Source organism: Meleagris gallopavo, chromosome 10 (genome assembly GCF_905368555.1).
Source record: "Meleagris gallopavo chromosome 10, MGAL_WU_HG_1.1, whole genome shotgun sequence".
Taxonomy (NCBI): domain Eukaryota; kingdom Metazoa; phylum Chordata; class Aves; order Galliformes; family Phasianidae; genus Meleagris; species Meleagris gallopavo.
The window spans coordinates 7830165-7857994 of NC_139413.1; the positions used below are offsets into that span (position 1 = coordinate 7830165).

Here is a 27830-nt window from a genome sequence, read left to right on the forward strand (position 1 = left end):
CCAAAATATTTGAAAGAAAAAAAAAATACTTGTTCGTATGAGCTAGAGAAAACCATCCCAGTGTAAAGATTTTTTTTCCCAATTGTTTCTCGAATGAATTTTGACCTTTTCTAAGTAGGTCTTTTCATATATCCCTCAGTAACAATATGCTATAAAAGTCAGAAATGATTTAAAGACATGGATAAAACCTACCCGGATTTATAATTGAGGAATAACAATGTGTGATTTATCAAGTAACATAGTGCTATATAAAATGAGTATCCTTCAAATGCTTATTTATAAGAGCCTAATATAGAAATGGTATTTTACTGTTGAGAGGATATATTAACCCATAGTACTTGAAAATGTTACGCTTTTAATGAGCTTCTAACTAATAAATACACTTATGGAATCTCCCTTTGATTGTGCGTTCATGAAACAAGCTGCCAAATAAACAAGTGATTCAAATGGCTGAAATCTCACACTTACCTGCAAACTTGATGTGGAATTTATTCTCAGGTTTCAGTATTTGGACATACAAAGGGCAGTTTGGGGCAAAGTCTTTAACAGCCCATGCTCTTAAAATGGTTTGATGATCCTAAAATAAAAAGTAAGAAATCATAACAATAAAACACGTGTAATCACAATTATACATTAGAAAAATAACGATTTACAAGTCTGTATTGCAGGATATTCATTTCAAAACTGTACAACACCATCTGGTATGGATATTTATGTACCCCTTACGTATAATATGTAATATTACTTACATATGACATATATGTAAATATACACACACATTTAGTCAGCTACTGATCATAGGATTCCAAAAGATTTTCCAGCCTGCTAGTTTTTCCTACCTGTTACTGTCAAGAGTGAGTTAATAATAGGAGTAATATTCCCACTCCATGAAAGTATGCAATAATATATCCACTAATTCATATAATGAATTTAATGAGGTACGGCTAATTTCAATGTATTAGTGATCAATTTTTATTTATTTCTGAACTAAAAAGGAGTAATTAAGAACTGCGCTTAGGAAACAATGTTTGAGTTGAAATGTCTTGCCTAGTCATGAAATTGGTGCTATGAATAGATAATATGTAAAGAATGATTCATTATGTTTGCAGCACTTGCAATAAAAAAGGCTTCCAGACTCATGAACTCAAGGGAAAATCTTTAACTTAATTGACATTTTCAAACCATGATGTTTTAATGTCACTTGAGATGGTAGCGAGTAGTTTGTGCACTAGAAATACTAGAATGAAATCATAACAGGAAGACCTTTAGAGGATGGTAAAAGGCATTAGTTCATGTGTTTTGAATTAACTTTTTATGAAAGACGTAGGATTACTGCATTGATGCAGGAAATTTCAGAACTCAGCTGTACCATGCTCTAAACTTTGCTTGTATAAAGTCACATTTTCTTCTATTTTTCAGTCATGTATGATTTCTTATGAGGGGGAGTGGTTGTGTTGGTTTTATTTTTGGAGGTCCTTCTTTGCATTTGGATTTTTTTTTTTTCTGTTTAGTTTCAAGGGACTGAAATGCCAGCATACCTTAGCAGTAGCAAATGTCTAGGTAATGGGACAGAAGGAGGTCACAGAGGTACAGTACAGAAGCCAGTTGTTTTGAGGTGGATTTGGGACAGATTTGAATGTCTGTAATATTGCAGATATGTTATCTATTACTTTATACAAAAGGTGCCAAGAAAACATAGTCATCTCCAGTGATAATGTAGCTTCATTGAAGAGTCTGAGGTTACTAAATTCCTCATTGCACTTCTGATATTAGTCATGCAAAAAACACATTGGTCTGTAAAACGGTGAGAAAGAGCTGTTTCCTGTATACTACATGAATAGAAATGTAGCTTTGATTTAATAAAATTTAGGTGGCTGTTTTTATTCTTAAGGATTATATAAGGAGCTAAAATTAAACTTACTATGATAAACCAAAGCTGCACCACCAAATACATTCAATCATATGCTTCAAGCCTTGTTTACTCATTCTCTGTTCTTCTCATTGTTATTCATATATCCTCTTTGAAATTTTTTTAGAAATATTTTCTCTATAAGCATTACTATTTTTTGTAAGGTGAAAGAATTTCTAAAGTTGAGAATGAATAAAGTTTACTACAATTGTTAAAATGCAAATGTCATTTGAAAGAAAAAAATTACTGAACCTAGACCTATAGAAGTAGGTGCTGATTAATTTCAAAATAAAATATTTTTAGATAATTATAAAAGAATGGGAAAGGTACTTAAAAACTCTCAATCATTTGGCACATTCACAGTTTCAAAACTGCTAAATATATATTGTTCTCCATTTGCTATTTTTTAAAGCAATTTACAAATGCGTAACATATATAAAGTAGGTACTTAAACACTTCATACAGTTTCATGAGATCATCTCGGTGTGCATGTACTATTAATATTTCCCATTTTTCTTCCGTTGTCACAAGCATATGTTTATGTACAAAAGCTGGTTATTAGGATTCTCACAAAATTAGAATTTTTCCCCGCTTAGTCTCAATTTCTTCTCTGGAGAAGCACTCCAGGGATAGAAATGAAAATACAGGTAGGAATTTTAAGTGCTAAGATTCAATCTATTTGTGTAGTATTTGTGGCTCTCCCTTTTACATTTCTAGTAACTTATATACTAGTTTGTGGTGACGAAAAATTTTGACATTTTTAGCACGTAAAAAGGCATTCAATATGTATGTATTATGTCATGCAATTTGATTAAAGAAAGGAAAAAAGTTTAAGCTTCAACTCAACCATCTCTGAATTTTCTGAAAGGGTCAGAAGAAAGCTTTTGGCAGTAGAAGTCATCTTTCATATATTTATTGCGCCTACTAAGAAGTTACCTATAGGATAGTTCAAAGGACAATTCCCATCACTCACTGGCTTAGACCAGTAGATGCAGTGTTTCAGGAAAATGTTTTGTGGACCAAATTAATACAGGCAGCCCACTAAATTTGCTGACTAATTTCACAGTCTGGCAAGGACTGCATCTCTAAACCCATCAATGAAAAACAAACAACAACAACAAAATTGTCATCTATACATAAATGCAATTTGAATTCACTTTAGGAGTTGCATAGTTGCATCCTACTATGTGAAACAGATGTCTGCCCTGTGTTATATAGCAGAAGAGCAGCTTACTTCTTGGTCTGAGGTCTCAAAATTGCATTTCATATTGTAAAACTTGGCAAAGATTTGTCTTGCCTGAGTAGAGAGAATTCTAGGCTCCCAAGTTTTTGACAGACTTGAGAGTTGAGACATGAGCTATTAGGATCTAAGGCTGATAAATGGAAGCTTGAAATCCTGTTGCTTCCAGCGCCAGGGACCTCTAATGGCAGGCTTTGTTATAGAACTTTAAGCACTTAAAGGTCCGAGATCTCTAGCAAATCCCAAGGCTTTCTTCACACAGTTTTGAAACTGATAGTTTTCCTAGAAACAATTTTTATGAATTGACAAGATTCCAGCAAACGTTTCCTGACTGGAAAAGTTTTAACTCATTCAAATAGTAACATTTAATGAAGTTCTACTAAATATTTGAAGTTAATTCCATTTATGGAAAATTTGTATCTTTAATCAGCTAACTTTAATCTTGTGTTCTTAGAAGTCTGAGAGGGTACAAGGGAAACATCAGTATAAACATTCATTCTTGGTTATTTCTTCAGAACTTACAGCTGCTGTTCTGTCCACCTCACAGCGGCTACTTAGAATGAAACAAGCTTCAGCATCATCCATTCTAGAAAAATGAGGGAGAAAACTTTGTTACATTCAAAAATACCCGACAGCCTTCTGTTGATTCATTTTATGGTCTTATGTGATTGTAGATACTGAATACAGAGAAAGAAGTCTATCTGCTTTCATGCATTATATGAATGTCAACAACACTCCTCCGTGTACTTAATCACAGTATGCCAATACTTCTTGGCTAGGTTCTAGGAAATTTTCTTCCCTTTGTTCCGATAGAAGCTGTGCCAAAGTAAGAAAAGCAAAGTGTCCTCAAGCACAATTACTTTGCAAATTAAGTAAGTTTTTATCAGCCACGAGTATAAAAAGGTGAATTAATAGCTTGAATTCTAGCTTGAAGGTACAGTATAGGTGAAGTCACAAGGGGTTTTGAATACTAATCTGTTTTATGTATAAGCGAACAGTTTTATAGGCTTGTCAGGTTTCCTCTTGTTAAGAACTTGGAGTTGTAGGCTAAGTACGAATACAAGGTCATTCCTTGATGAGAAAGAAGGGTAAGCCAGTGAAGGACTGCAATAAGAGGTGAAGTGATGGACTATGTAAATAATATTTCCAAAGTGTTCAGAAAGAATTGAGATGATACATATTAAAAACCTAAACATTGTTTTAGCGAGGTAAAAATAAGAGCTTGTGTAAGAAAATACTGGCAACGTTTGAGTTCAGTCTGCATAGGATGCTCTACAAGATGATCTCAAACAGATGATCTACAATATTTTACTAGTTTTATTTGAGCAGCAAGACTTAAGATCCGTTTTTAACAACTAAAGTTGAATAGATATCCATATTAAGGAGCCAGATAAACTGAGTAATAACCTTTTAATTTATGACTATAGAAATAGGAAATAGTGAATTTGTGTGTTTCATGTGTGACCATTCCGAGAAAATATAAATGTAAAAGAAGGATAAGATAATTATATGTTGTCCCCTAGGCAGCAAACAACGAACAGTAGGAAAAACAGGAGAAGCCTCAGATTAAAGTACTTGGGGAAAAAAAAAAAAAAAAAAAGTGACAAAAACAACTGTGTATTTCTAAAATAGTAATGTCAAGTGCAACTTACACAGAGAAGTGAGAATGGGCAATTCTATATGAGTAATGGTAAGGTCTTAAAAAGAAATATATTAGGAAAGAAAATTCAGTGAAATTAGTTATTTAACAGTATTTGAAGAGATGATAACTAGGATAAATATACAGATGATTTTGTGAGGAAATGAAACCTCATTGATCATATTCACCTTTTTCTCCAGTGCTTTTTAGAAGCTTCTTTAATAATTTCAACCACAGTTGGCAAGAGTAATTCCCCTGATACTAATATTCAATGGATACCATGAATTTAGACAACTGAAACACTAATAATATCTATGCTATATTAGTACCCAGAATATCCTTATAAGATAATTCTATTAATTTTCTAATAACAAAAAAAGCTTTGTCAATTTTTATATGCCATTAAATCTGAAAAATAAAATTGTTCTACTGCTTGAGAATGGCAGAACTTGAAGTGACTTGATATATTGAAATATTGAAATAAATTTGTGAAAGTAATAATAAAAAAGAAGCATAAAGTAAAGGAAGAGTGGATAAGAAGAGAATTAAGATGTGTGCTGGGTTCATTGAAGCAGGAAAGTGTAAGAAGAGAAAAACTATTTTTTAACAGCATGGGAGAAAGCTGTAGAGCAAGGAAATATAATGTTACTTTCTAGTAGTAGTCTGCCTGAAGAACAAGGGTTGTTTTTGTCAGTTACTGTGTAGATATAAAAGTTCTAATTGTACTGATGCCCAGTAGAAGTATCATTGTTAAACCACGACAGACTGTTTTTTCTTGTGTTCCCTGAGAATGACCAAAAATTGCAAAGTGAAACTTTCAAAGGTAGAAAGCAAGAATGAGCATCGTTTTTGTAGTCAGATGGTGTACTAGGACATAGGAAAATACAGTTCTCAGTTAACTATTTACTAAATATGCAGTACATCAATTTTTGATATTCCCTTCCTTTTGTAGTGTGACCTTTATGATGATATTTTGGCGTTGCAATTCATTTATAATATGTGTATAAATTTTGATAAATAAAAAGGCACTTCTTGTTTTGTTTGTTTGTTTGTTTGTTTGTGGTGTTAAACATTATTTTGTTCTGGGAGGGACTTTTTATAAGGGCAGGTAGCAACAGAATGAGGGGAAATGGCGTCAATCTGGAAGAAGGTAGATTTAGAATAGATACTGGGAAGAAATTCCTTACTGTGAGGGTTGCCCAGAGAGGTTGTGGAGGCACTCAAGGCCAGGCTGGATGGGGCTGTGAGCAATATGGTGTGCTGGGAGGCATCCCTGCCTATAGCAGGGGGTTGGGACTAGATGATCTTCAAGGTCCTTTCTAACACAAACCATTCTATGATTTTATTTATTAGAAATTGTTTACCATGTGTCATGCTATCTTCTCAGTACACTATATTCTCATTAAAAAGAATATAGCAAACGTCTCAGGTACTGGTTTATAGATCAAATTAAACATTCTATTAAGTTCCCACCATACTTTTTCCCTCAGGAGCAGTGGAAAATTATTCTGTGACAGGTACATTCAATTACATGTTCTGCAGGAAACAGGTACTTCATTGAGTACCTTCAGGTTATTATAAGTGAAATTCATTATTATCTGGAGGGAACAGTCTAATTTTTCTTAATGAGTAGAACAAACATTAGCCAAATTCCCCTATGAATTCCTCCTTGAAAACTAGCAACAAAGTGGGAAGAAAAAAAAAAAAAAAAGGAACCGCTTTTTGAAAGAAGTTCATAATCCTGAACAAAGATTTTCTGCATTTTCAAGTAAGGTAGCTATGTAAAGGTAGTTATTTTTTTCAGTAGCAGAAATTTGAAGATAGCACTGCTTGCTAGACTTCTCACAGATGAGATTCTTCAGAATAATTCTTTAGAAGGCTGAATGACATAAGTACTGATGTACTGGCTTGATTTTAGATATCATTGTATTTAGATATCATATGTATTAGTTGATTAATTTAAGTGAAAACAGGTAAATTCTTATAAAAAGCAGTACAGATAAACAGTTATTTGAAAAGAATCACCTTTCTCTTTGGAGTCTGAAGAGACAATCCTCCTACATAAATTCCACTGTGAATTCTTTCCCACCTTTAAGTGATTGAGCAATGGTAGTTGATTTTGGTAGTCTTTGTGAGTTTTTTTGGTGGGTTTTTTTTTTTTTTTTTTTTTTTTTTTTTGAGAAAGTGTGTTTGACTGATATGTTTTGATTACTGTCATTCCATATTAACTGGCAAAGAGGGTTTTTTTTGGAAGTGGTAGAAAATGTGTGCTAAGAGCAAGATCCTGAGGGAAGAATATACAGAGGTAAAGTAGAGTCGTTGCTTATGTTACCAGGCTGAACTTATTAAGAAAACAAGACTGTACAAAGCATTCAAAGGGTGATAATTACTTTTGTTCACTTTTTCTCCCCTTCAGTTGGTTTACTATCTGTGCACAAGGAAAAAAAATTCTAGCATTATTGGCAGTTTCAGAATTTTCAACACAGCTTTTTCTACAGAAATTATAGGCACTCTCTTTCAACACCTTTTTAAAAAAAAAAAAATAGTGATAAAAAGATTGGTCAAATGAAGAACTTACAAATATGTTCCTTGAAAATTTTCAGACTTAAGGAAAAAACAAATATAATTAAGATCCCTGTTTTCTAAATAAACATACTTTCCTTCTAGCTTTAGTTGTTTGTCAAACTTCTTTATCAAAGAGCATAAGTGAAACAAGGTAGTAAATAAGTGTTAGCTATATTTGCCTACTTTGCTCTCAGCAGGTCTTGATCTTTTAGTGCTGAGCCTTGGAGATAGATAACTCTTTGAGACCACATCGGGATTTGTAACACTCTCCGGACCTGAGCATCCATTTCAGTAGGACACAAAATAACAACATAATAGTCCTGCCAAAAACATAATGAGGAATAATCATGTTATTATTTGATGATACCATTTGTTGTTGCCGGGAGATGAATCAACAGACCAAGCATACATTAAACTTCTGAGATAGTTCTCAAATTTCACTGACAAAAGTAATTTGAATACAAATGTTTAAAATATGGAGTTATTCCTAAATGAAAATGGCAAGAATGCTCATAAAAGACTTGAAGGTGACCACTAGAATTCTATTACATTTTTGTTTCTATGAAAGCATACATTTTTTAGACACAGTTCATTTTTCTGTCATTACAGCTGGAAAATGTAGGAATCTTTCCACAATTAAAACAATTATTTTCACCATCTCTATTACTCCTTGAAATCTTTTCCTCTGCATTAATGGGCTGATCCAAATTTTACTTCCTGTACAGACAATTTCTCAATTAGAAATAAGGTTACCCTGACATGTATATGCGTGTGTGTATGAGGAGAGACAAGTAGAATGTAAGGGGAAAGACTGAAAGGTTAGGACAGTCTCGATATGAAGTCTTACTTATCACACACAGTCGTCTGCTGGAAGCTTACTCACAGCATCATCTGTATCCTCAAGCTTCCCACTTCAGTTGTGAAGGGAATGAATATAATTTCCTTCATGCTACATAAGTAGTATTAGGACTTCTCTTACTTTATCTGTATAACAAAGACTGATCAATTATTAATCTCTGAAATACTGGATTTCTCTGTATGTTTGCTTAGACTTCTTACTACCTGATTAATTTGGAGAATATTTTGCATTTAGTGTTTGTCATGCTGCTGCTCAGTCATTTTGTGGGGTTTTTGCATTACATAATTAAGTGTGGTGCTATAGGTAATGGTAAAAGACATTGGCAGAGAAGATTTTCTATAATAAATGGTTTATAGAAAAGCTTATGATGATGAATCCAAATTGCTACCTCATATAAAGAATCTTTTATATGACTTGAACAAGTTATGTGACGTCTGCATTAACTATGGAATGTGTACAATGAGAAAAACTTTCTTTGTAACCTTAAAAGGTCTCTGCTTCTATTTTTTCCTTCTCCAAAAGTATTATCTTCTAAAAAAAAAAAAAAAAAAGCAAAATGCCAAAACCAAAATATGCTAACTTCTTGAGGAGCTTTGGATCCAGTCCCCCCAAGCTCCCTCAGGAAAAAAAAAAAAAAAAAAAAAGAATAAAAGGAAGCTGCATGGGAATATTTGTTTCTAAAAGGACTAGCATAATTCAACAAGACAATAATTCAGTCCCTTTTACCTCAGTTCAAAACAAATGTCTCCATACTCAATTTCTCAATAACTCAACACCTTATTGCAATTCTAGATTCTCAGTTTAGCCAACTATTTTTAAATTTAGCTTTACAATTTAAAAGCCATTCCAGAACACTCCAAAAATCAGTGTTATGAGATTCTTTTCTTTTTTCTTTCACTACAAATACCTGCAGCCTAGGGTGAGCATAGAATTCATTTAAAAAATCCATAAGTAAATCAATCTTCAGAGAGCTGACACACAGCACAACATGTTTTTCCGTCTGAGCTCTGTGTCGACTGTAGTTGCCACCGGACTTCTGTCTCTCCATCCACAAATATGCCAGCTGTTCAAACTGTAATAGATATGTTAAATATAGTCAAGCAGCTGTGCAGTTAAAGTGTATCACGTAAATACATTGCATTGTTCAGATCATGCTTTTATTGAATGATGTTGTTAGCACCCAGTGTATTTTTCTTTGCAAGAAGTTGTTGGTATGTGGGACAGATTGATAGTAGGTTTACAGAAAAACGTGGAAGTATGGCCAGTCTCTATTGCAAAAAGCTGAATAACTTCATTAAAATATCATGTGATTACACCCAGCCCTAAAATTTTAGAAAAAAGTGAGGACGATGTTGTTTGCTATCTTGTTCACATATTTCACATCTCTGAGCTGTTTTTCCAGTGCCCCGTGATCTAAATGCTTCCCTCAAATGAAAAGTTAAGTTTTCATGTGCTTAGGTTAATATGAGTATAAATACTTAGGTAGAAGCACCATTTTACTTTGGGCAATGACTGTCTTCAGAAATGTTATAGTACTCTGAAGGTGACCGTATCTGTGTATTACCATCCAATCTGTATACTCACTAATATGACTTATACATATATATACCACTTAAATACATGGCAGCTGTTAATTTTGCATTTTTGCATTTGCCATCTGAATGATTTATACAGTCTAACAGTAAAATCTGTTTTGTACTCTAATGAAAGGGAAGCCTAATGTATAAGCTAGGAAGTATGAAAGAATTACTACGAGTATAAAATATTGCTCCACTAATCAGAATCTTTTAAACTAAAGACAATATTGTAATAATCCATGCCTTAATATAATTCATAAATGCCATCTCAAAGTGTTCTGTAATACACACTTAATCCTGAGCTCAATTTAACTATATGTCTATTGTGGTAATAGCTTTTTCTCGCAATTTTTATTGTGAATAATAATTCATTTAATACAATAGTAAGACAAAGCTGAAGACTTTATAGTAAATGGGGTTAGATCAGACTAATCTCTGTGGGGAGCTCTGCTCTCTGATGACAGCGACAGTGCCTGAGAGAACAGCACAGAGCAGTGTCAGAAGGAGGGTCAGGTGGGGGTTAGGAGAAGGTTCTGCCCCAGAGGGCAGCAGGCATGGAGCAGGCTGCCCCAGGCACTGGCCATAGCCCCAAGGTGCTGGAGCTCACGGAGCATTTGGGCAGCACTCTCAGACATGGGGTTTGGATGTTGAGTGGTCTTGTCTGGAGCCAGGTGTTGGACCTGGTGATCCTTTTTGAGTCTTTCCAACTCAGGACATTCTATGGTTCTGTGATTCTAGATAATGTCTCCCTCATTCTGCATGTAGAAAACTATAAAGCCTCTTCATCACTACAAAAATGTAGAAATAAAATAGTGAATAATACTTAGATTGATATGAAAGAGTAGTAGATTCCAGATTATTTACAGGTAGTGCATAGATTTTGTGTTGAAGTGTATATTAGAAATACTTGAAAGATGAAATTTGTATTTCTGTGGAAATTCCTTAAACCATATTTTAGTTTCAAGCAAAACATACATTTTATTAAACTGTCACTGGGTGGGAATATAATTATATTAGTGCATATGCTTGCACTATATATTTGGCTATAATTTAAATGTTCAGGTAATTTCAAGGAAATTAATGCTGACAGCTTGAGCTTCAAGCCTCACAGGGTTTCTGTATTGTCTGCTCAGAGTTGAGGCTTAGTTCACGATCAAAGAAGTAGAGTGCGGAAATCAAAGGTGTATAAGAAACTTGAGAGCTTCAAGGCCTAGCATCTGAGTCTGCTGCAAGATTCAGTAAGCATGCATGATGTGTCCCCACACCTCCTTTTTGTGGCCACGAGTTTTGGATCATCACCAAGTGCAAGACATTTAGTGTTGTGGCACAGCTGTCCTGTAGTCAGAGAGTGTCAGTCATCAAGCCTGGGCTAATGAGCTGACAAATGTCTAGTACAAATTTATGGAAACTGATTGATTACATGAAATACTTGGATTTTCATAAATCAACCTATAAATCATATAGGCACCAAAAATTCCTAAATGTGCACTTGGATCAGTGTGTGCCAACACACACAGATGTGAAGACAATTTGCTTGAGTTGCAGATTTAATGAGTTCTTTTTTTAAGTTTGCACTGAACTGTAAGAACATGAGGGGAAGTGGAGAGAATCAAGATTAGAAACAGGGAAAGCCTGCAGAGGAAATGCTATACTCATAAAGTGCAGGGGACTGTTTTTTTTATTGTGGTTGATTCGTTTTTTATTTTTGTTGTGTTCTGCGTTTTTAAAATTACCTAGGATGAAGAGAAGGGCTCTGTGATACATGACAGAAACAGAAATCTTTCACCAGCAATTGAAAACTGGCTTCAGTGCTAAATATTTTATTATAAATCTGTATTATATTTTATTATACATTTAAATTAAACAAAGATAAACTGGAAAATTTTAGGAAAATAATAGAGGGTACAGAAGATGGTAATAATTTCTGATATTTTAGATGCATTGCAAAAGGATGTGTTGGGGGGTTATTGTTTTGGTTTAAAAACAATTCTATAGAGAAAATGAAAAAAAAATAATCCATGTTTACCTGTATGGGCAACACCACAAGAGCAACACAGATCATAATGACAACAAGCAGCTTTGAAGGCCATATCTTGGGTGTAACATCCCCAAAGCCCACAGTGGAAAATGTCACTATGCAGAAATAAAGGGAGTCAAAGAGAGTCAACTTGTTTCCTGCTCGTTCCAGATGTTGAATTCCACAAATACTATGTAGAAAAGAATGAATAAAGACACGAAAAATAAAAACTGCACTTAGGTTCAGTTCAAGTTTGATGATTACATTATATATGCAAAGAATTACTTCTTTTAGAATGGATACATTGCTTAGAAAAGACATTTCTTTCAAAAAGAGGAAAAATGAGTATCAAACTAGAAGTGTTATTAATATAATTTTTACATCATGTCTAATAATCTCATTTTTTTCAATATTTCAGTGTGGTATTGAGAACTTTGCTACTAGATTTTTCTTAGTGGTGAGGGAGAAGTGTTATAAGGAACATCATGGACTGATGCAGTTCCTTTCTAAACCAGAACAAGACAGATGGTTGCCACCATTCAGGTTTTTTTTAATGTATCTTAACTTTTCAGGGAGACTTTACTGTTATGGTGAAGAAAATACATATAATTCTTTATATCTGTTGCTCTCTATATTAGTCTATATTGCTTTGTATGGCAAGAGCTATTAGCATGAATACTAGTTCATTAAATAATGTTAGTACCAGTGGTTACTCTACTGTCTACTATAGTAACTAACTAGATGTGAGAACCGAAGGCTATCCAACTGTCCGAGGAATAAGTGCCCAGCGTCATGGTCAGCCTTCAGGTAGAAGGTGTCAACTGGCATGAAGTTTCTGTTTGCTAGACATATAGCATAGAAATATAAGGCTTGGTTGTTTCTCTAGCTGAACATGTTGGTTCCTCCCAGTTACACATTTCTGGGAACAAGTAAATGGTAGTATAAACTGCTTGGTATTTATTTCAGTTGTAATCAGTATGATTTGGGTAAATTAGTGCTGTTTAGGTTGTGAGAAGCAGTGGCAGAATCTATACAAAGGTCTTATGTTTCTTATGTTTCATGCTTTAAAAATATTTCACTTTGGAAAAATTTACCGTGATAAATAGCTTAAAATATGATCTTCTGTAAGACAGTAGAATCGTTTAGACTAAATCCAGTCCATCTTTTAAACTGTATTCACCCATATGAAGAAAATTGATGTGTGAACCAGTCTGAATAGCGTTTTTTTTTTCCCCTTGGAGATAGCTGAATTATTTATCCTCAGACAATTAGAAATCTAATTGGTAAATAAAACCATATTCCTTGGTAATTATTCTAGAACATATCTAAGATAATTTCTTCATATATCCTATCCAGATGGTAAGAGTCACTCATTAATATCTGCCATGGTAAAAATTTTGCATCACCAGGGAGACCCTGTGTTTATAACAGCTTTTTAGTTGTTCTTCTGTTCTCTGTTCTGTTCTCCAAAAATAATTCAGTAGTGGGCAGTGGCATTTCCAGAACATATGGATCAAATTCCCAGTTTCCTTTTCACAGTTCTAGCATTTGTAGTTTTCACACTTCTTAAAATGTTCTAAAAAGGGTGCGTTTTTTTTTTCTGTTTGCATAAGTTTCATCCTTCAGTCAGAACTGATAATTTTATGTTCCTTTCCAAGTTGTTACACGTTTTTCACTGGAGTAGTAATCTAGGTCTTCCATAATTTTCCTATGTTCACAGTTATCTCTTTCCCTTTTCTCCTTGAAAAAAAAAAAAAAAATTGTCCCTGTAAGTATTAATGGAGGAACTGCCCAGAAATATGCTAATTACGAACACTTTCTTTTGGTCTCAGGCATGGAAGTTTCTCATCTATCTCCTATTTCAGTGTTAATTTGATATGATAGAGTAAGCTGTGGAAGAAGTATGAAAAAATAAGTTATTTTAGTGTAGTTATTCATGTAAGTTATATGTAATTGTAATAACAGAGCTATGAAAGATTTGAAATCTTTTGATGTTATTAATCCCAATCTCTCTGGTATGTTTTCTACTCTTTGCCTGTGGGTACATCTCTATAACGTAAACTTGGTTTCAAGAATTAAGGTCACAACAGCCAGAAAAGCAGCAGTTACACAGAGACAGGGATATGGCCATAACATGTTAAGTGTGTTTGTTATCTGCAAATTAGTTTGTATTGAAGCATAATCCTATCATTTGTAGAATGTATTTTTTCCTGATGTTGGCGTATGTGAAATAACTCAGTGCTTCCATAAGCAGAAGGGTCGGTTCTAATTTCTGTATCTGAGAGAATGGGTTAAAATTTTGTTATCCCAGGGTTTTGTGGGTTTGTTTAGGGTTTTTTTTTGTTTGTTCGTTTGTTTGTTTTTTGTTTTTTTTTTTACATATTCAAGGAATTAGGCTTGTTTCTTCACTCTTTTCATGACCTTTGAGTAAAATCTTTACCAACTTACTTGTAGGAAAACTCCCAGCTTGATGGAGATACTTCATTAATATTATTCTTCATGTACTCTCTTTACAACCCACCTAACTATACTTCAACTTAACTGAAAATACATTCTGGATATACCATGAACCCTTCCAGCCTTTTTTAAGTAAATAACCAAATGTGCACTGAATTGAATGAGTCCAGTTTTATTTTATGAGCTGTACTCCTGTATATTCCTATGTATGTATATTCCTTAAAAGCCATCAAAATCACTTTGCGCCTGAGTCAGAATGTTATGGATCCAAAACTGTCTTTTGTTGAACTCAGTGGGCATGAAGCCAGAGCATCTCAAATTCAGTTACCAATATTAAAGTCAATTGGACATGGAAAAACTCTTAATTCTTCTCTGAAGCAGAAATTAATTTATTCTTGGAACTTCTTGAAGAATTGATTTACTTGTTTGAAATTACTTGCACCTCATCTGCAGTTCTATCGGATTGTAACTGAGTCCCTAACCCTGAAAGCAAATAAAGCCAAAAATAGTTTACCAAGTCAATTTCAGTACTTGTTTTGCCGTTCTGACTTTCGTTTTTACTAGAGGAAGGGATAACAAAATTGCAGAAAAACCGATTTTGAGAGACAGCTTTATGAGAATTCCAAATGAAATAATACTCCTCCCCCAAGAACATTACATCTTAATCTCAAGTATAATTTCTTAAATATAATTTGTACTACTAGTGAAGTATAAGCTGAGAGATTACACTTTAATCTCTTCAGTACATCCAAATAAACATTAGTCTGTTTCTATAGCATGTTCCTACCTAATTATGATGCATAGAGTGCCATAGAAATTTACTGGTTCTCCAGTAAGGCATGTCCACATGAATTAGTTATTTAATTCCCTACAACTTACTGACATCTTTTATTGGAACCTAATTATTTATATTAATAATAGTAACCACATTGTCTTATTTTTCTTTCAAATTGTTAAATGCTAAGCATTATTTTTAAAAGATGCATCAATACTACATGTACCAAGAGTCAGCACATGTTCTTGTTCTGCTTTCTCCTATTTCCCAACAGAGTGACCTCAAACTTCATCTTTTTTCTATTTTGGTATTTTATGGTGGCATTTCTATCTCCTTCTTCTTGTTTACCTTCTCCTTCTCTTTCATACTATGAAGGAACACTATGCTTGGTTTTCCTTGAACAAACATCAATCAGAAAAGCAGCATTCAGCAAAAGCAATGTTTATACTAACTTGTCTTTGTGGAGAAAATAAACTGCTATAATAATAAATACACAGAAAATGCCTAATAAAAATACAAGGCCAAATTCACTTCCTTCTATACCAATTTTAGGTTTCCATAATTCTGACATGTTGTCTTTTCATTGTGGATTTAAGATAGCTGGCTTAATGGAGAAGATATTTACATATATTTATTTATATAGACATATATATATATACACACCATAAAACATTTGGTCTGCTAAAGCAAAAGCAGTGTCAGTAAATATACTACAAACTCATGAAAAACAGAAGTGTGATTTTAAACATGTAAATATGTAATCTCTGATGATTAGTTATGTTTAGTTAGGTAGAACCTGAACTTTTGAGAGTTCAATCTTTGTTTTACTGGAATTTTTTTTTTTTCTAATTCCAGGAATCTTTGCTTGCTCAAGTATTATGTATGCCAAAACTAACTACAGTTTGTACATAATCTGTCTCCACATACAGTAGCAGTGGCAGTACAGAAGCTGCCACAAAAAATCAAGTGAATTACCTTCTAAGACATCAAAAGAAGTTAATATACAGAAGGATTGATGGCATGTTTATTTTTTTCCCTATCCCTTAGCTTAAAATTTAACTGTTTTAAAAAATTAAGAAAAGTTAAGATCAAGATTTTAATATACTAATCTGACATATCTGTGCAAATTTCTGTTACATGCTAGAAAGACAGGTCTTCTGTAAGGAACCTCACATGTTTAAATAGACCAGACAGCATGAATATAGTTAAATATAAAGCTAACTATGCCCACTTCCTTCTGTCTGATTTTCTCCCTCTTTCACCAGAGGGCCTTAATGCTTCACTCTGCGTATCCTCACATTTACCTATGTAATCCAATTTGAAATGGACTAACCTGGAAGGGAAAATCTGCGTGCATAAAGGGGGACAATTTACACCACAGCATGAATTCAAAAGGCACTATGACATTAGTCAAAGCCAGGGAACTAGAGAAACTTTTGGGGGCCTGAAACTTTACTCTACTGATGCAGTTTTTACGTAGTGGCCTATTACAATATTTGGATCATTATCTGCTGCATTTTAAGAATTATTTTATAACTGCTTTGGAGTGTAGGAGGGGGAGGAGAGAAACAGCAGCTATTGCACTATTGCCCAACAACTTTATATGTAAAAGAATACAAAGTAAATGTTCCTGCAGTGCTATTAAGTCATCTGTACAGTTTAAAATTCAGAGAAATAATGAAAATTTGTGTTTAGGTGTTTTTATTTTATTTCAAACCACCTTTCTATTTGGTTCTAAGCACCCTGCTGTCAGAAATAAATATTGTAGAGTAAAATAAAACCATAGATTAATAATGGTTTTATCATGCTATGGTAGCATATCATAGAAATGGGTACTTGGATACTTATTTGCAAGTATTGTACATCAACTAAAAATATTTATAATCACTTATAAACTATTTTATATTAGTTTGTGTTTTCCTTTGACAGCAGTGCCAAATAAATCTAATTTCTTCACAATTAGGTAGCAATCAGCAGCACTGTTTTCCTTGAACTCTGAGCTTCAACTTGCATAGAAACTTCTATAGTGTTTCAATTAGCTAGCTATAAGGAACAGATAGCGAGTATGTTGAAATCAATGGGGATGAATTTTATCATGTTCGCTGAGATCCTATGGTATGTGCTTGGGACATAGATACTCTAGAAGAAATACAGTAATTCTGCTGCCCATATTAAATAACTGTTCCTGTTTAATTAATGGTTTCCACATATCTGAACATGGAATGGTGACAGAGCAAATTCCAGGTTAAATTACAATTATTTGATCGCACTGTGTTGCCAATTGATATTTGTGTTACTTTAAATTCTTCTGATACCACTGACACAATTTTTTTTTTCCATATTGAAAATACTGGAGTCACCCCTCTGCTGACAGACCATCAACTACAGCAAATGTTTATCAGCAAAATTCAAAGAGCATAACAGTGAAAAAAATGAGCATGTTAACTCCCAAGGAAATACATGGCAGGTACTTAAAACATACATGCCCACTATAGTGGCTGTAACTGTCCAGGTACGTAAGTGAAAATTTGGAAGAGTTCAACAAGGATGTTGAAAGAAACTTGCTCGATCTTTACACCAAAATAAAATGTGACTGTAAGAACAGTTCATACTTTGGACTCACTCTAGAAGGCATATAAAATCTTTCAGAACTCTGATAAATACATTGAGTTTTTGTCTGAAATTGGCAAAATGTGTTTACTGTTGCCAAGCGTACTAATATTAAGATGGTGTTAGACTGAAGTCCTTGCAATGAAAGTTAAGACTAATGCTGTGTCTGAACTCTGCTTTATAATGAAGGAAATAGCCTTTCATACTGGGAGTTGTCTCTGTGGGTATTCTGTGCTCTCTAAGGAACTGATATAGAGCCAGATGTGGTTTTGTCCTCTATTTTCCTACATCTTTAAATTAGACATTATTGGAAAAAGAATTTTCAGTGCTTGTAAAATCAACATACAGAGAATCATAAAAAGCTTAATTTATACTTCACAAAACTTTGTTGATTTAACTGCAGTGACATTAAAGTTACTTCATTATTAATTGTATCAGGTACTTAATGAGATACTTCGTGTTGATTTCCAAATGATAAAATATGTCTTCTGAATTTTGAGTATTTTTTCCTAAGAGACACTATTAAGCTTAGCAATCTGGTCTTACAATCTTAAAAGGTGAAGATGTTGCCTACTACTTTATTCATGAACAGCCTAATATCTAATGCTTTCTGATTCTTGTGTAAATAATGAAAGAGAGACAAAGAAAAGAGCAAGGAATGATCAGAATCTACAGCAAATAAATGAACGGAGACAATCAGGATTTACTCTGACCAATAACAAAATGTCTATCCTATTCGAACCTCTTGAAGCTGAGGTTTTAAGTTGCTGAAAACAAAATGCTTCACTTTTGCCAAGATATATGATTTTTCTCAGATTTTTTTATAAAATCTGTCTGAATATTTATTTTCTGAAAAGCAGTTTTCCATAAGCAGCATTAAAATAGAAAAACAAAATTGACTAGTTTATGGACATTTGCAATTTCTAATATGTTAAAATGACAATCTAGTACAATGTATAATAATATATCAAATTTAAGGAAGCTCAAACTTGCTCCCTTTATTATGTACAGTAGGCTGTAAAGCTATAAGAATAACTGACTTCAAAGACATAGAAATGATTGATAACATACATAACACACAAGTGAAAGAAATTAGGGAGAAATGCTGATTGGAAAGGTTGTTATGCTGTCTTTAAAGTGAGCGAGTAGAGAAATATATTTGCTATTCCTAGTTGGTAACAAGCAATCTTGAGCATGGTAGGGAATGCTGAAATAAATATATTTAAAGACTAACAAGACAAAAAAAGATATTGATAGACAGCGTGACCTCTTCTTACACCATTGATCTTGTTCTTGAAAATTATCTCAGATATTTTTGCAGCTTTAATCGCGTTTCAGCAGATAGTCCAAGTCTTTATAGTTTTACTAAATATTTTCTTTTCATAGGCAGTTTTCATACTCTCTTTTTCAAAGAGTCACTTACTGAAGGAAAAGATTCAGATAACTTGAATAGGCTTTGCATCAAGCTTTCAGGTTCTGTCAGGCTTTATGAATACCTGTTGAGGTAGGGATAGAGAGCTCTTTCTTTCTCTATGCTGCAATCCTATCATGTTAGAAATGAATTCTGAACTTCTCTTCAGATGAAAAGGTAATCTTTTTGTATTTCAATTCTATCTCCAGCCAAAATGTCGTTGTTTGATGATACCATTTTTGTGTATCTATACTATTCAATTATAAGCATTTTCCCTTCTCCAAGGATCTGTACATTTCATGCAACTAGTGGTACAAAAGCTGAACTTAAGTGAATAATAGGATATTATGAAATAAAGAAGTTCATATAAATATTTGCTGAATCTGAGTGAAAACCTTTCTACTCCTTCTGCTGCAGTTTGTGAAGCTGCAGTGTAACTACTCTGATCATTTGGACTTCACAAGTAAGAGTCTCAATGTGGGCAGCAGCATTCAACTGACTGCATTTCCATAAAAAGCACCCTTCAGTCTGTAAATCCCAAGAACTATCTGCAATTTTGTATGCTTTCAGGCTGCCCCAGAGTTTTGAAAGTCAACAAAGGAAACCTTGACATTCTGACCTCAGTGTGTCAATACTGTTGTAGCTAAGAGCCCCCTGGAGCATGAGGTTTTGTGCTGCCAGCACAAGTCAGCCTCTTATTTCAGAAATAGAAACATACAAGCAGTACTTGAACCACAAGATACCCTTCACCTGAAGGGAGCTGCATTACCACAAGACGTTTTTTTTTGGCAGGGCTGTGCTTTGTCCTTATATTGCCCAGGTTGTATTGACAACGAGGCTGCCACAGCCTCGCAATTGGATTTATTGAATGAGGTTCATGAGGTTCACCTTGGCCCACACTGTTGAGCCTCTCTAGGTCTCTCTGGATGGCATGCCATCTCTCAGCTGTGTCAACTGCATCTCAGTTTAATGTCATCAGCACACTTGCTGAGGGTGCACTCTGTCAGTGCCATTGGTAAAGATGTTAAGGGGCACTGGTACCACTACTGACTCCTGAGGACGCTGCTCATCATTGATCTCCATCCACACATTGAGCCATTTACCATCACTCTCTGAGTACCATCTCGCAACTAGTTTCTCATCCATAGAACAATCCACCCATCAAATGCATATATGTCCAGTTTGGAGAGAAAGATACTGTTGGGGACTGTGTCATATGCCTTACTGAGGTCCAGATAGATGACATCTATGACTCTGAATTCAAATTCACATTTATTATTTCTAAGGAAATAATAAATAGGTCATGAAGTAAACTTGAGTGACTCACTTTTCTACTGAAGTTTTTTCTAGTCATAGAATCATTAAAAATTCATTATTTCAGAGCAGTAGGGGGTTAATAAAATGACAGGATAACTGCCCAGTCTAGTAGGAAGTCTGTGACCTGGGTATGCTCTTTGCCCTTTTTCAGTAAGTGATTTTTTTGGATTTTTTTGTTACATAATCACAGTATAATGCTTTAAATCTTGCTCTCTAGCTTTTGCACAACAGCTAGGATTGTATTTATGAAATGTCTGCCTCCACTGTATGTGTAGATTAAATCCAAAAGCATTTCTTTTTCCAGAAGGTAGAGTGGGCTCACATACCATGAAGTTTGAAGGACTGCTATATAATTTAAAAGAAATGGAGCCTGTTAAATTTTCCAAGACTCAGCAATCACTTTTCAGTCTTGCTTTCATATTTCTAACAACTCTTTTTGCAAAGCCATATGAATCAGAGGACAGCATTTCCAAATCTTGAACTTTGTTTGTGTTAAAACATCATACATGTTATACATTTGGCCTTATATCCTTGCCAAGTGTAGCTGTTAATCTGCAGCAACAGTCTGAGCTAGTCAGGCGCCATGGAGATCAAGCAGGCCACTAAATACACTTCTTCCCTTCTGGAATACACACCCAGCATTACTTGAAGCAGTGTTACCAAGCATAGTTTCAGAGAAACAAGATTTTGTGCAACATCTGTTTTTCAGACATTCCTCAGTAAAAGAAGTCTACTGCATTTGAAATTTACAGTAATAACCACTTCTCGCTACTTTTCTAAGTTTTCACTGATTTTTGAACACTATTAGATCCAAGTCAAATAGTCTAAATGAAAAGATATGGTCTATGTACTCTAGAAACTGCTAAAATTTTATCTCAACCTCAAAGAAGGGGATGTTCTTACTTTGTATTGTGCTCAGTTAGCTTTGAAAAAGAGCACAGGGATTCTTACTTCTCATTTTGTTTTGGCCTTTAAATGTCTGCATCCCAAACAGTTCTATAGCTATATTTATTGCATAATTGAGAAACATCTTCTAAATAAACTGCATCAAACTGTTTTTCATTAATATCAAAAATCAAACATTTCCTTACTGATGCGTTCTGATTAAACCAGAGTTGTAGGCAATTATCTTGCATGGCTGGCAAGGCCTTGACTTGCTGAAGCTTCATACTGTTTTGTGATCTCTCAAAACAGTAAAAAACTCTTCAAACTTCCATGCGCTGTGTGTCATTACCTTACAACTGACAGTTGTAGTTACTTTGCTGAAAATAACATCACACAGGTTTAGACACTGATTTGAATACCTGCAGGGTTGATAATGCTCCAAAAATTTGATTATGCTTTTCATTAGGCATCAAAATCATCTAAAACTCTATCTTTTGTTAGAGTCAAATATGAAGAAAAGCTATTTACTTGTGTGGGATTCTTTATGGAGCTTCTGTTTATCACCTCTTTATGATAGCAAAGGAGAAAATTGGTAAGAACAGGCAAAATTATTATCAATTTAGACAAATAGAATGTTTCTAAAAGGTGGTCAGAAAGAAATGGTCCATATTAGGTTAGGCGAAGGCTCCTTTCATTCAGAGCTTGATTCTACTGAGAGCAGTAGCAGATGTTCAATGAAACAATAACTAAAAACAGTACAGAAAGATCCTCCCATTTAATACTCTGCCTGCATTAAAGAGCTTGCAATAATAATTCTCTGATGGAAGAAAAATCAGTTATTTGTCCACTTTAGCCTAGGTACAATATATTCTCCTTACAAATGCTGATTTTTTTTGCAAAAAGCCTGCAACTCCTGACCTTCAGGTATCCATTCTAATGTTTATATGTATTCTGTACTAACCTTCTGTACTGTGCTCTCCTTATCACACTACGTTTTCACTTGATTCTCAAGGATATTCACCAAGGATCTTTCCTACACTTTCACCCATTTTTACATGCTCTTGGTAGGCTATCACTTGTATGCATTATGAGTGCAACACATATTTTTTCCTGCTTTTATATTTTTCACAATCATGCTATCAAAACAACTGCTTTAGAACAAGCCGATTCCCTTTCCTCCAGTTGGAAAATCTTCATATTAGCAACATCTTAAGCCAAAATTAATTTGTTGGAAATTTAAAGACAAACAATACTTAGAAAGAACGGTATTCCTTGCACTGGTTATCCTGCTGTGCAACTCAGATCATTGGTAAACACAAGTAGGAGTGGCCTGAAATGTACAAGTGATTCACATCTGATGGCAATTTTTTTTTAAACCCATCTTAACCACAGGCATGAGGACTGCAGCCAATCACAGCTCACAGGTGAAATTTTTCTTTCCAGCTCAAGTGTCTATAAAATATACATTCTGCTGCACAGTTCTATCTAAGCTCTTTCAGAAGTCAGTTATCTCCAGACATGGAATAAACCAAGTTTTGCTTACCTTATTATTATTTTATTCATAGTATGTTAATATGCTATTACAGCAAATCCTCACTGTCTGCATTAAGTTCAGCTTTTTCCCAAAACTTTCGCTCACATTAGTTTTCATCACTAATTATCTAGAAGGACCAGATAGAATAATTATAATAATGATGATAATCTTTTCATGATGCTACACGTGGAGCCAAGACTGATACCAGGAAGATGACTTTTTCTGGGCCAGTGAATAGGCTTCTTAAACCACAGTCTACTTCATAAATTCTAATTCTAAGTCCTGCATATCTAGCTTGTCGATTATTTCACACGCCAATATTTCTGGTTCTACTTCCACTGGTGGAAAATTGGTAACTATGTATGATTCTTGGTTTCCCTTCTTATATGGGCACTATAACTTATGCAAGAAAAACTAGTAATGGAGCATCATTTGCTAGAAACAGCTTTTCTTATGTTTCCTGGGCTTATAGATTATTTTATTGGGCATCCAATAAAACAAAAGGAGAAAAAAAAATCTAAAGAGAAACAGTGGAATAAATAGAAGACCCAGACATGAAGGCTAGAAACTGATGGGAAATATCTGCTTCCCATGATGACTGCTCACTGTACTTTATGTAATCTGAGAATAAAAGAGAGTTTTGCAGATTTGAAGAGACAGATGGAAAATGATGGAGACCACCCTGAAAGTTTTGAGAAGCCCAAAAGAGAACCACTATGAAATGCTACAATTATGTAGGACTATAGAGATATAATTACATAGAGATCTGTTATGCTTCTTCTATTGCACAGTGTTTGTGCTTACGATGAGTTCTTTATGCAGATATATAATTACAGAACAGATCAACGAAGTCCAAGATCTCATAGGACTACTCTGAAGCATGAGGTATTACTATTTACTTATCACAAGTATGTTTAATATGGGTTGTTATTAATTCCAAACAAGCTACCGTCTCAATATACAATACTTGATTGTACTCACCATTTAAAGAAAGAACACAAGTTGTATCAGGATGACCTCATAAGTGAGGTGGGGAGCTGATTATAGTAGTCAGAAAAATAATACAAGATGAATGATCATAATACTTGAAAGATCAGGAAGAAGAAAGAAGATCATAATGGCTAGCAGGAGTGACAGCACACTGTGTAGTTTGTCTCTTCTATGCTTTGTCTGGCAGGCTTTTTCTAAGATATTCTTTCTATATACTCACTGCAGCCCTTAAAATCAGACTTCTAATCTAAATATTCAGAGCTTACATTAGGCTTTAAGTTGGCTGATTTGTGTTTTGTTTTGTTTTGTTTTGCTTTTTGCATCTTTTGTCTTTTCTAATTTCAGGTTATTAGCTAGGTGAACAAAAGAAGATCAAATGAAAGAGTATAGGTGAAGCATAATTATTTTCGTATCATTCTTTTTGCTGTATTTGTCCAAATCTAGAAAATGTACATATATGCCATGTATAACTATGTCCACTTCCTAGCATAATTTTTTTTTCATTTAATTTGTTTTCATTGCTCATCACTGATGATAACAAACTTGAAAAACATAGGACTGGATTTAATTTGTTTATATTGATGCAAACTAATAATGGTAGATATCCTGACAGCTTGAAAAGGTAACTCAAAAAATTTATTGGCTTTTTTTTTTTTTTTTGAAGAATTCTATTCTTGCACTGTAGAGTTAAACAAAGGAGTACAATACATACAATTATAGGAGACCATAATGCATTTGATGCATTCAATCTACCTTACCCTGATGCGAACTTTTCCTTTTTGTAATATATTAGTAAACATATTGTTTTGCTGTGGAATGTAATTAGGTATGGTACACTGTGCCCAAAGGAACTGACAATTTGATTTCATGCCCATTGTTAACTATCCAGTCTGCAAATTCTACCCACAGTTTGTACTTCAGTGTTTACTAAATGAATACCAATTCTTGTTTCCTCATTGCTGTGACTCATGCACTTCCACTATAACCTATGGTGTACATATGTATAAAATATTTTGCATATGTTGCAGAAATGTATGCCTTCCACAAACATAAAACATATAGGTTTATCTCTGCAAAGAAAGAGAGCGTGGATCCAACTTTACATTGCAATTGAGTTACTTTAGAAGTATAGTGTTATGTGATGTTGGACTTGATCTTATTGGTCTTTTCAACCTAAATCTTTTATTGAGAACTAGCTATAATTTAATATTTTTAACTTTTTGGCAGATCTTTACATTATATTGAAATCTTTTGTTGATTTCCACAAGCAATTATTAGAGATCGTTTAAATATAATATTTTCATAACGAATCATGGTTTTCATTAGTTACTTGCTTAATTTGAGGTCAGTAAATGATTTTTTCCTGTGACAGCTCTGGCATGGGGAATGGGAACTCTATTGCTAAAGGAAGGAATGTCATACATAGGTGGTTTAGAGGAATGCATGGATGTTTAATTTTAGTTTATTACCCAAATGTTATAGTATGTTTGGATGACTGCTTACTCCTCTAGTCTTCACTTGTTTGAAAAATGTCTGGCTAAGCACCATAGTAATTTCTAATTACCAAATACACAGGAGCAAAATGAGAATTCTTTCTTTTAGAAATCACTGTTCTAAATGCATTAAATTTCACCTTCTTTTTAGATCATCCCATACTGCGTTTCTAGCTCTGCCTAAGTCTCTGAGGCATCCTTTCAGTATTCAGTAAACTTATGCCTAATGTGATTGAGAAATTCCTGGTGGTTGGTGCAGCTTTTCTTGGCATGGCCAGATTTGCAGTGAAATCTTTTTTAACAATTCACTTTCCGATTTGAGATATATGAATTATGTTAAACTCCACGCTCTCAAAATGCATTTGGAATATGTAAAAGACAACAAAAGTGATCAAATCACAACATATTGTTACTGTTCATCAGTAACTAGATTAATGAGATCTAATAATACAGTTAAATGTGTTAACATAAACCAACACAAACATGAGATCTTAGTAATGTGTAATAAATAGTTTGTCAGCCTAATGAATCAGTCATTGAAAGATAAACATACATATATTTAACTCTGCATGCTAATGAAAACTTCATTTTTGAGCCAGGAATAGTGAGTGATGGCGCGCTGATGCCAGGCATTGAATTTAAATAGTGAAGTAACATCCTCAACCTAATTAGTCATCTGCAGCTACACATGGCATTCTATTTGCTCATGTCTAAAATGATAAAGCTCTGTCAAAGGCAGCATCTGAATATAAGATTTTTATCGTAAAGATAAGAAGAAGGATGTGGTATATAATATTTTTATGTTATGAAAAAGATGGAAGACAACTTTTAACACTTGTTATATATATTTTATTCATCCTTTAAGAGGAACATTATCTACTTTTTTTTTTCTTTTTGAAGTCCTCCCCAAACCAAAGGAAAACCTAAGGTTTGTTTTGTTTGTTTTTTAAATTAGTACGATGATGAAGCATTTCACAGTACACAAATTCTGGTTGTATTCCAGATCTATGTTCATTCTAGCATTTTGTGTTACCAAAGTTATTCTTGTCATCCCTATTCTGAAGAGAATATGCATATTTTACATGTGTAACATTTATATTTTCAGTCAAGATATCTACTTACAAGTCTGTGATTTAGAAGCAGGTGTGTGTATGCATGTGTATTTATTTATAAATGAATTGAAAGCTTATCAGAGAAGCCACATTCCTGTAATTTTCATGGCTTCATATGCTCATTTAATTTGCCTTTGTATCTCCCCATGTCTCAGCTCCCTGTGGGAGCTCTATGCCCACTTTATCTAAATTCAGTTTAGAACTAATTTTCAAGCTAATAAATATCTGCAACCTGTGCTACAAATTAGCAAAGCTTTGATTGTAACTTGAAAAGGTCGTAAGTACCTGAAACCTCTACTCATCGTCCAGGCTATAGTAAAAGAGCAGTAATCCCTCAATCATATTGTTTACTTCTTTAATGTAATATTTCTCTACAGTAAAAAATAATAATTTAAAGAATTCACTTGTAATCTGTTTATGACACTTCATTTTCAAGGAGTTTTTTGAAGGGCAGCATTCTGAGCTACCATTTAGTCTTTCTGATTATTTTTTATTTTCAGAAGAAGAATGGATCACTACAAATGGTATCTTTCACACTCAGAAGATAATGCAGATTGAACTCTCTATGACTTTGTTCCATAGACCACAGAATAGACGAGTCAAATTATTTTCAATTTCACTGCTCTCTGCAACTAGTTTTAAATGTTCCATTACATCTGTTGCACAAAGAATTCCCTGCATGTAGCAAGGAAAAGATGCTGACCTAATTATTTTAGAAATAACTATGTAGAAAAATCTAAAAAGATTAACAAAGGAAATATTATGTCACTACCAAATTAGTAACTAAAATAGCATGAAAATCACTGTATAATTATGTGAGTTGCCATAGAAACCACATTTGATGGGTAGCCAAAAAGACTTCTGATTGGGCTTCTCTAGTTCTGCTCTGTCTATAATAAACATGATTTCTTTTCTTCCTTCTGTAAACAACTTGCCAGTTTTTCAGTAGCATGTCTGCATCCTATACTTTTTAAGCAGCCCTCTTTAACAGTTTTGATTGCCCATATGCTTTTTTTATCAGTCTGAACTCATGAACTTAAACATGTAAAAATCTTTTCAAAAATGCATCATGACAAACACCACGTTATTATCCAAAGGAAAAAAGAGAATAAACTTATATATGATATTTCTGTATTGTCATAAAAATAAGCAAGGGCATCAATCTAGGATTTTATTGCTATTATTACATTTTATCAGCATATTTTTTCATTGGTTTTTCTCATTCAGCTTTAAGGCTTTGCCTCTGAAATACTGACAGTAACAATATAAGCAAACACTCCTCATTGCCAGCAAAGGTGAGAAAAATATGGCCCATCCAAGAAAACCATATTCCATTTTTAATAATAGGAATTTCATTTAAATAATCTAGACCAACTATTTGTGACAATACTTTTCACACTCTTCTTATATGGCAGACTTCACCAAACTATCCCAGTAATT

The 27830-nt window shown here is 33.9% G+C and overlaps 1 protein-coding gene across 1 annotated transcript in view; it reads right to left on the reverse strand.

Annotated features, from left to right (window-relative positions):
* The window catches only part of KCNT2 (potassium sodium-activated channel subfamily T member 2), a 123230-nt gene that overhangs the window by 50234 nt on the left and 45166 nt on the right, over positions 1–27830 (reverse strand). Inside the window, exons 10-14 of the mRNA XM_085231521.1 lie at positions 11816–11996; positions 9120–9284; positions 7537–7673; positions 3672–3735; positions 469–577 (exon numbers count right to left, since the gene is read on the reverse strand). Of these exons, the coding sequence (XP_085087647.1) occupies positions 469–577; positions 3672–3735; positions 7537–7673; positions 9120–9284; positions 11816–11996 (656 nt within the window). The remainder of the gene's footprint in view (positions 1–468; positions 578–3671; positions 3736–7536; positions 7674–9119; positions 9285–11815; positions 11997–27830) is intronic.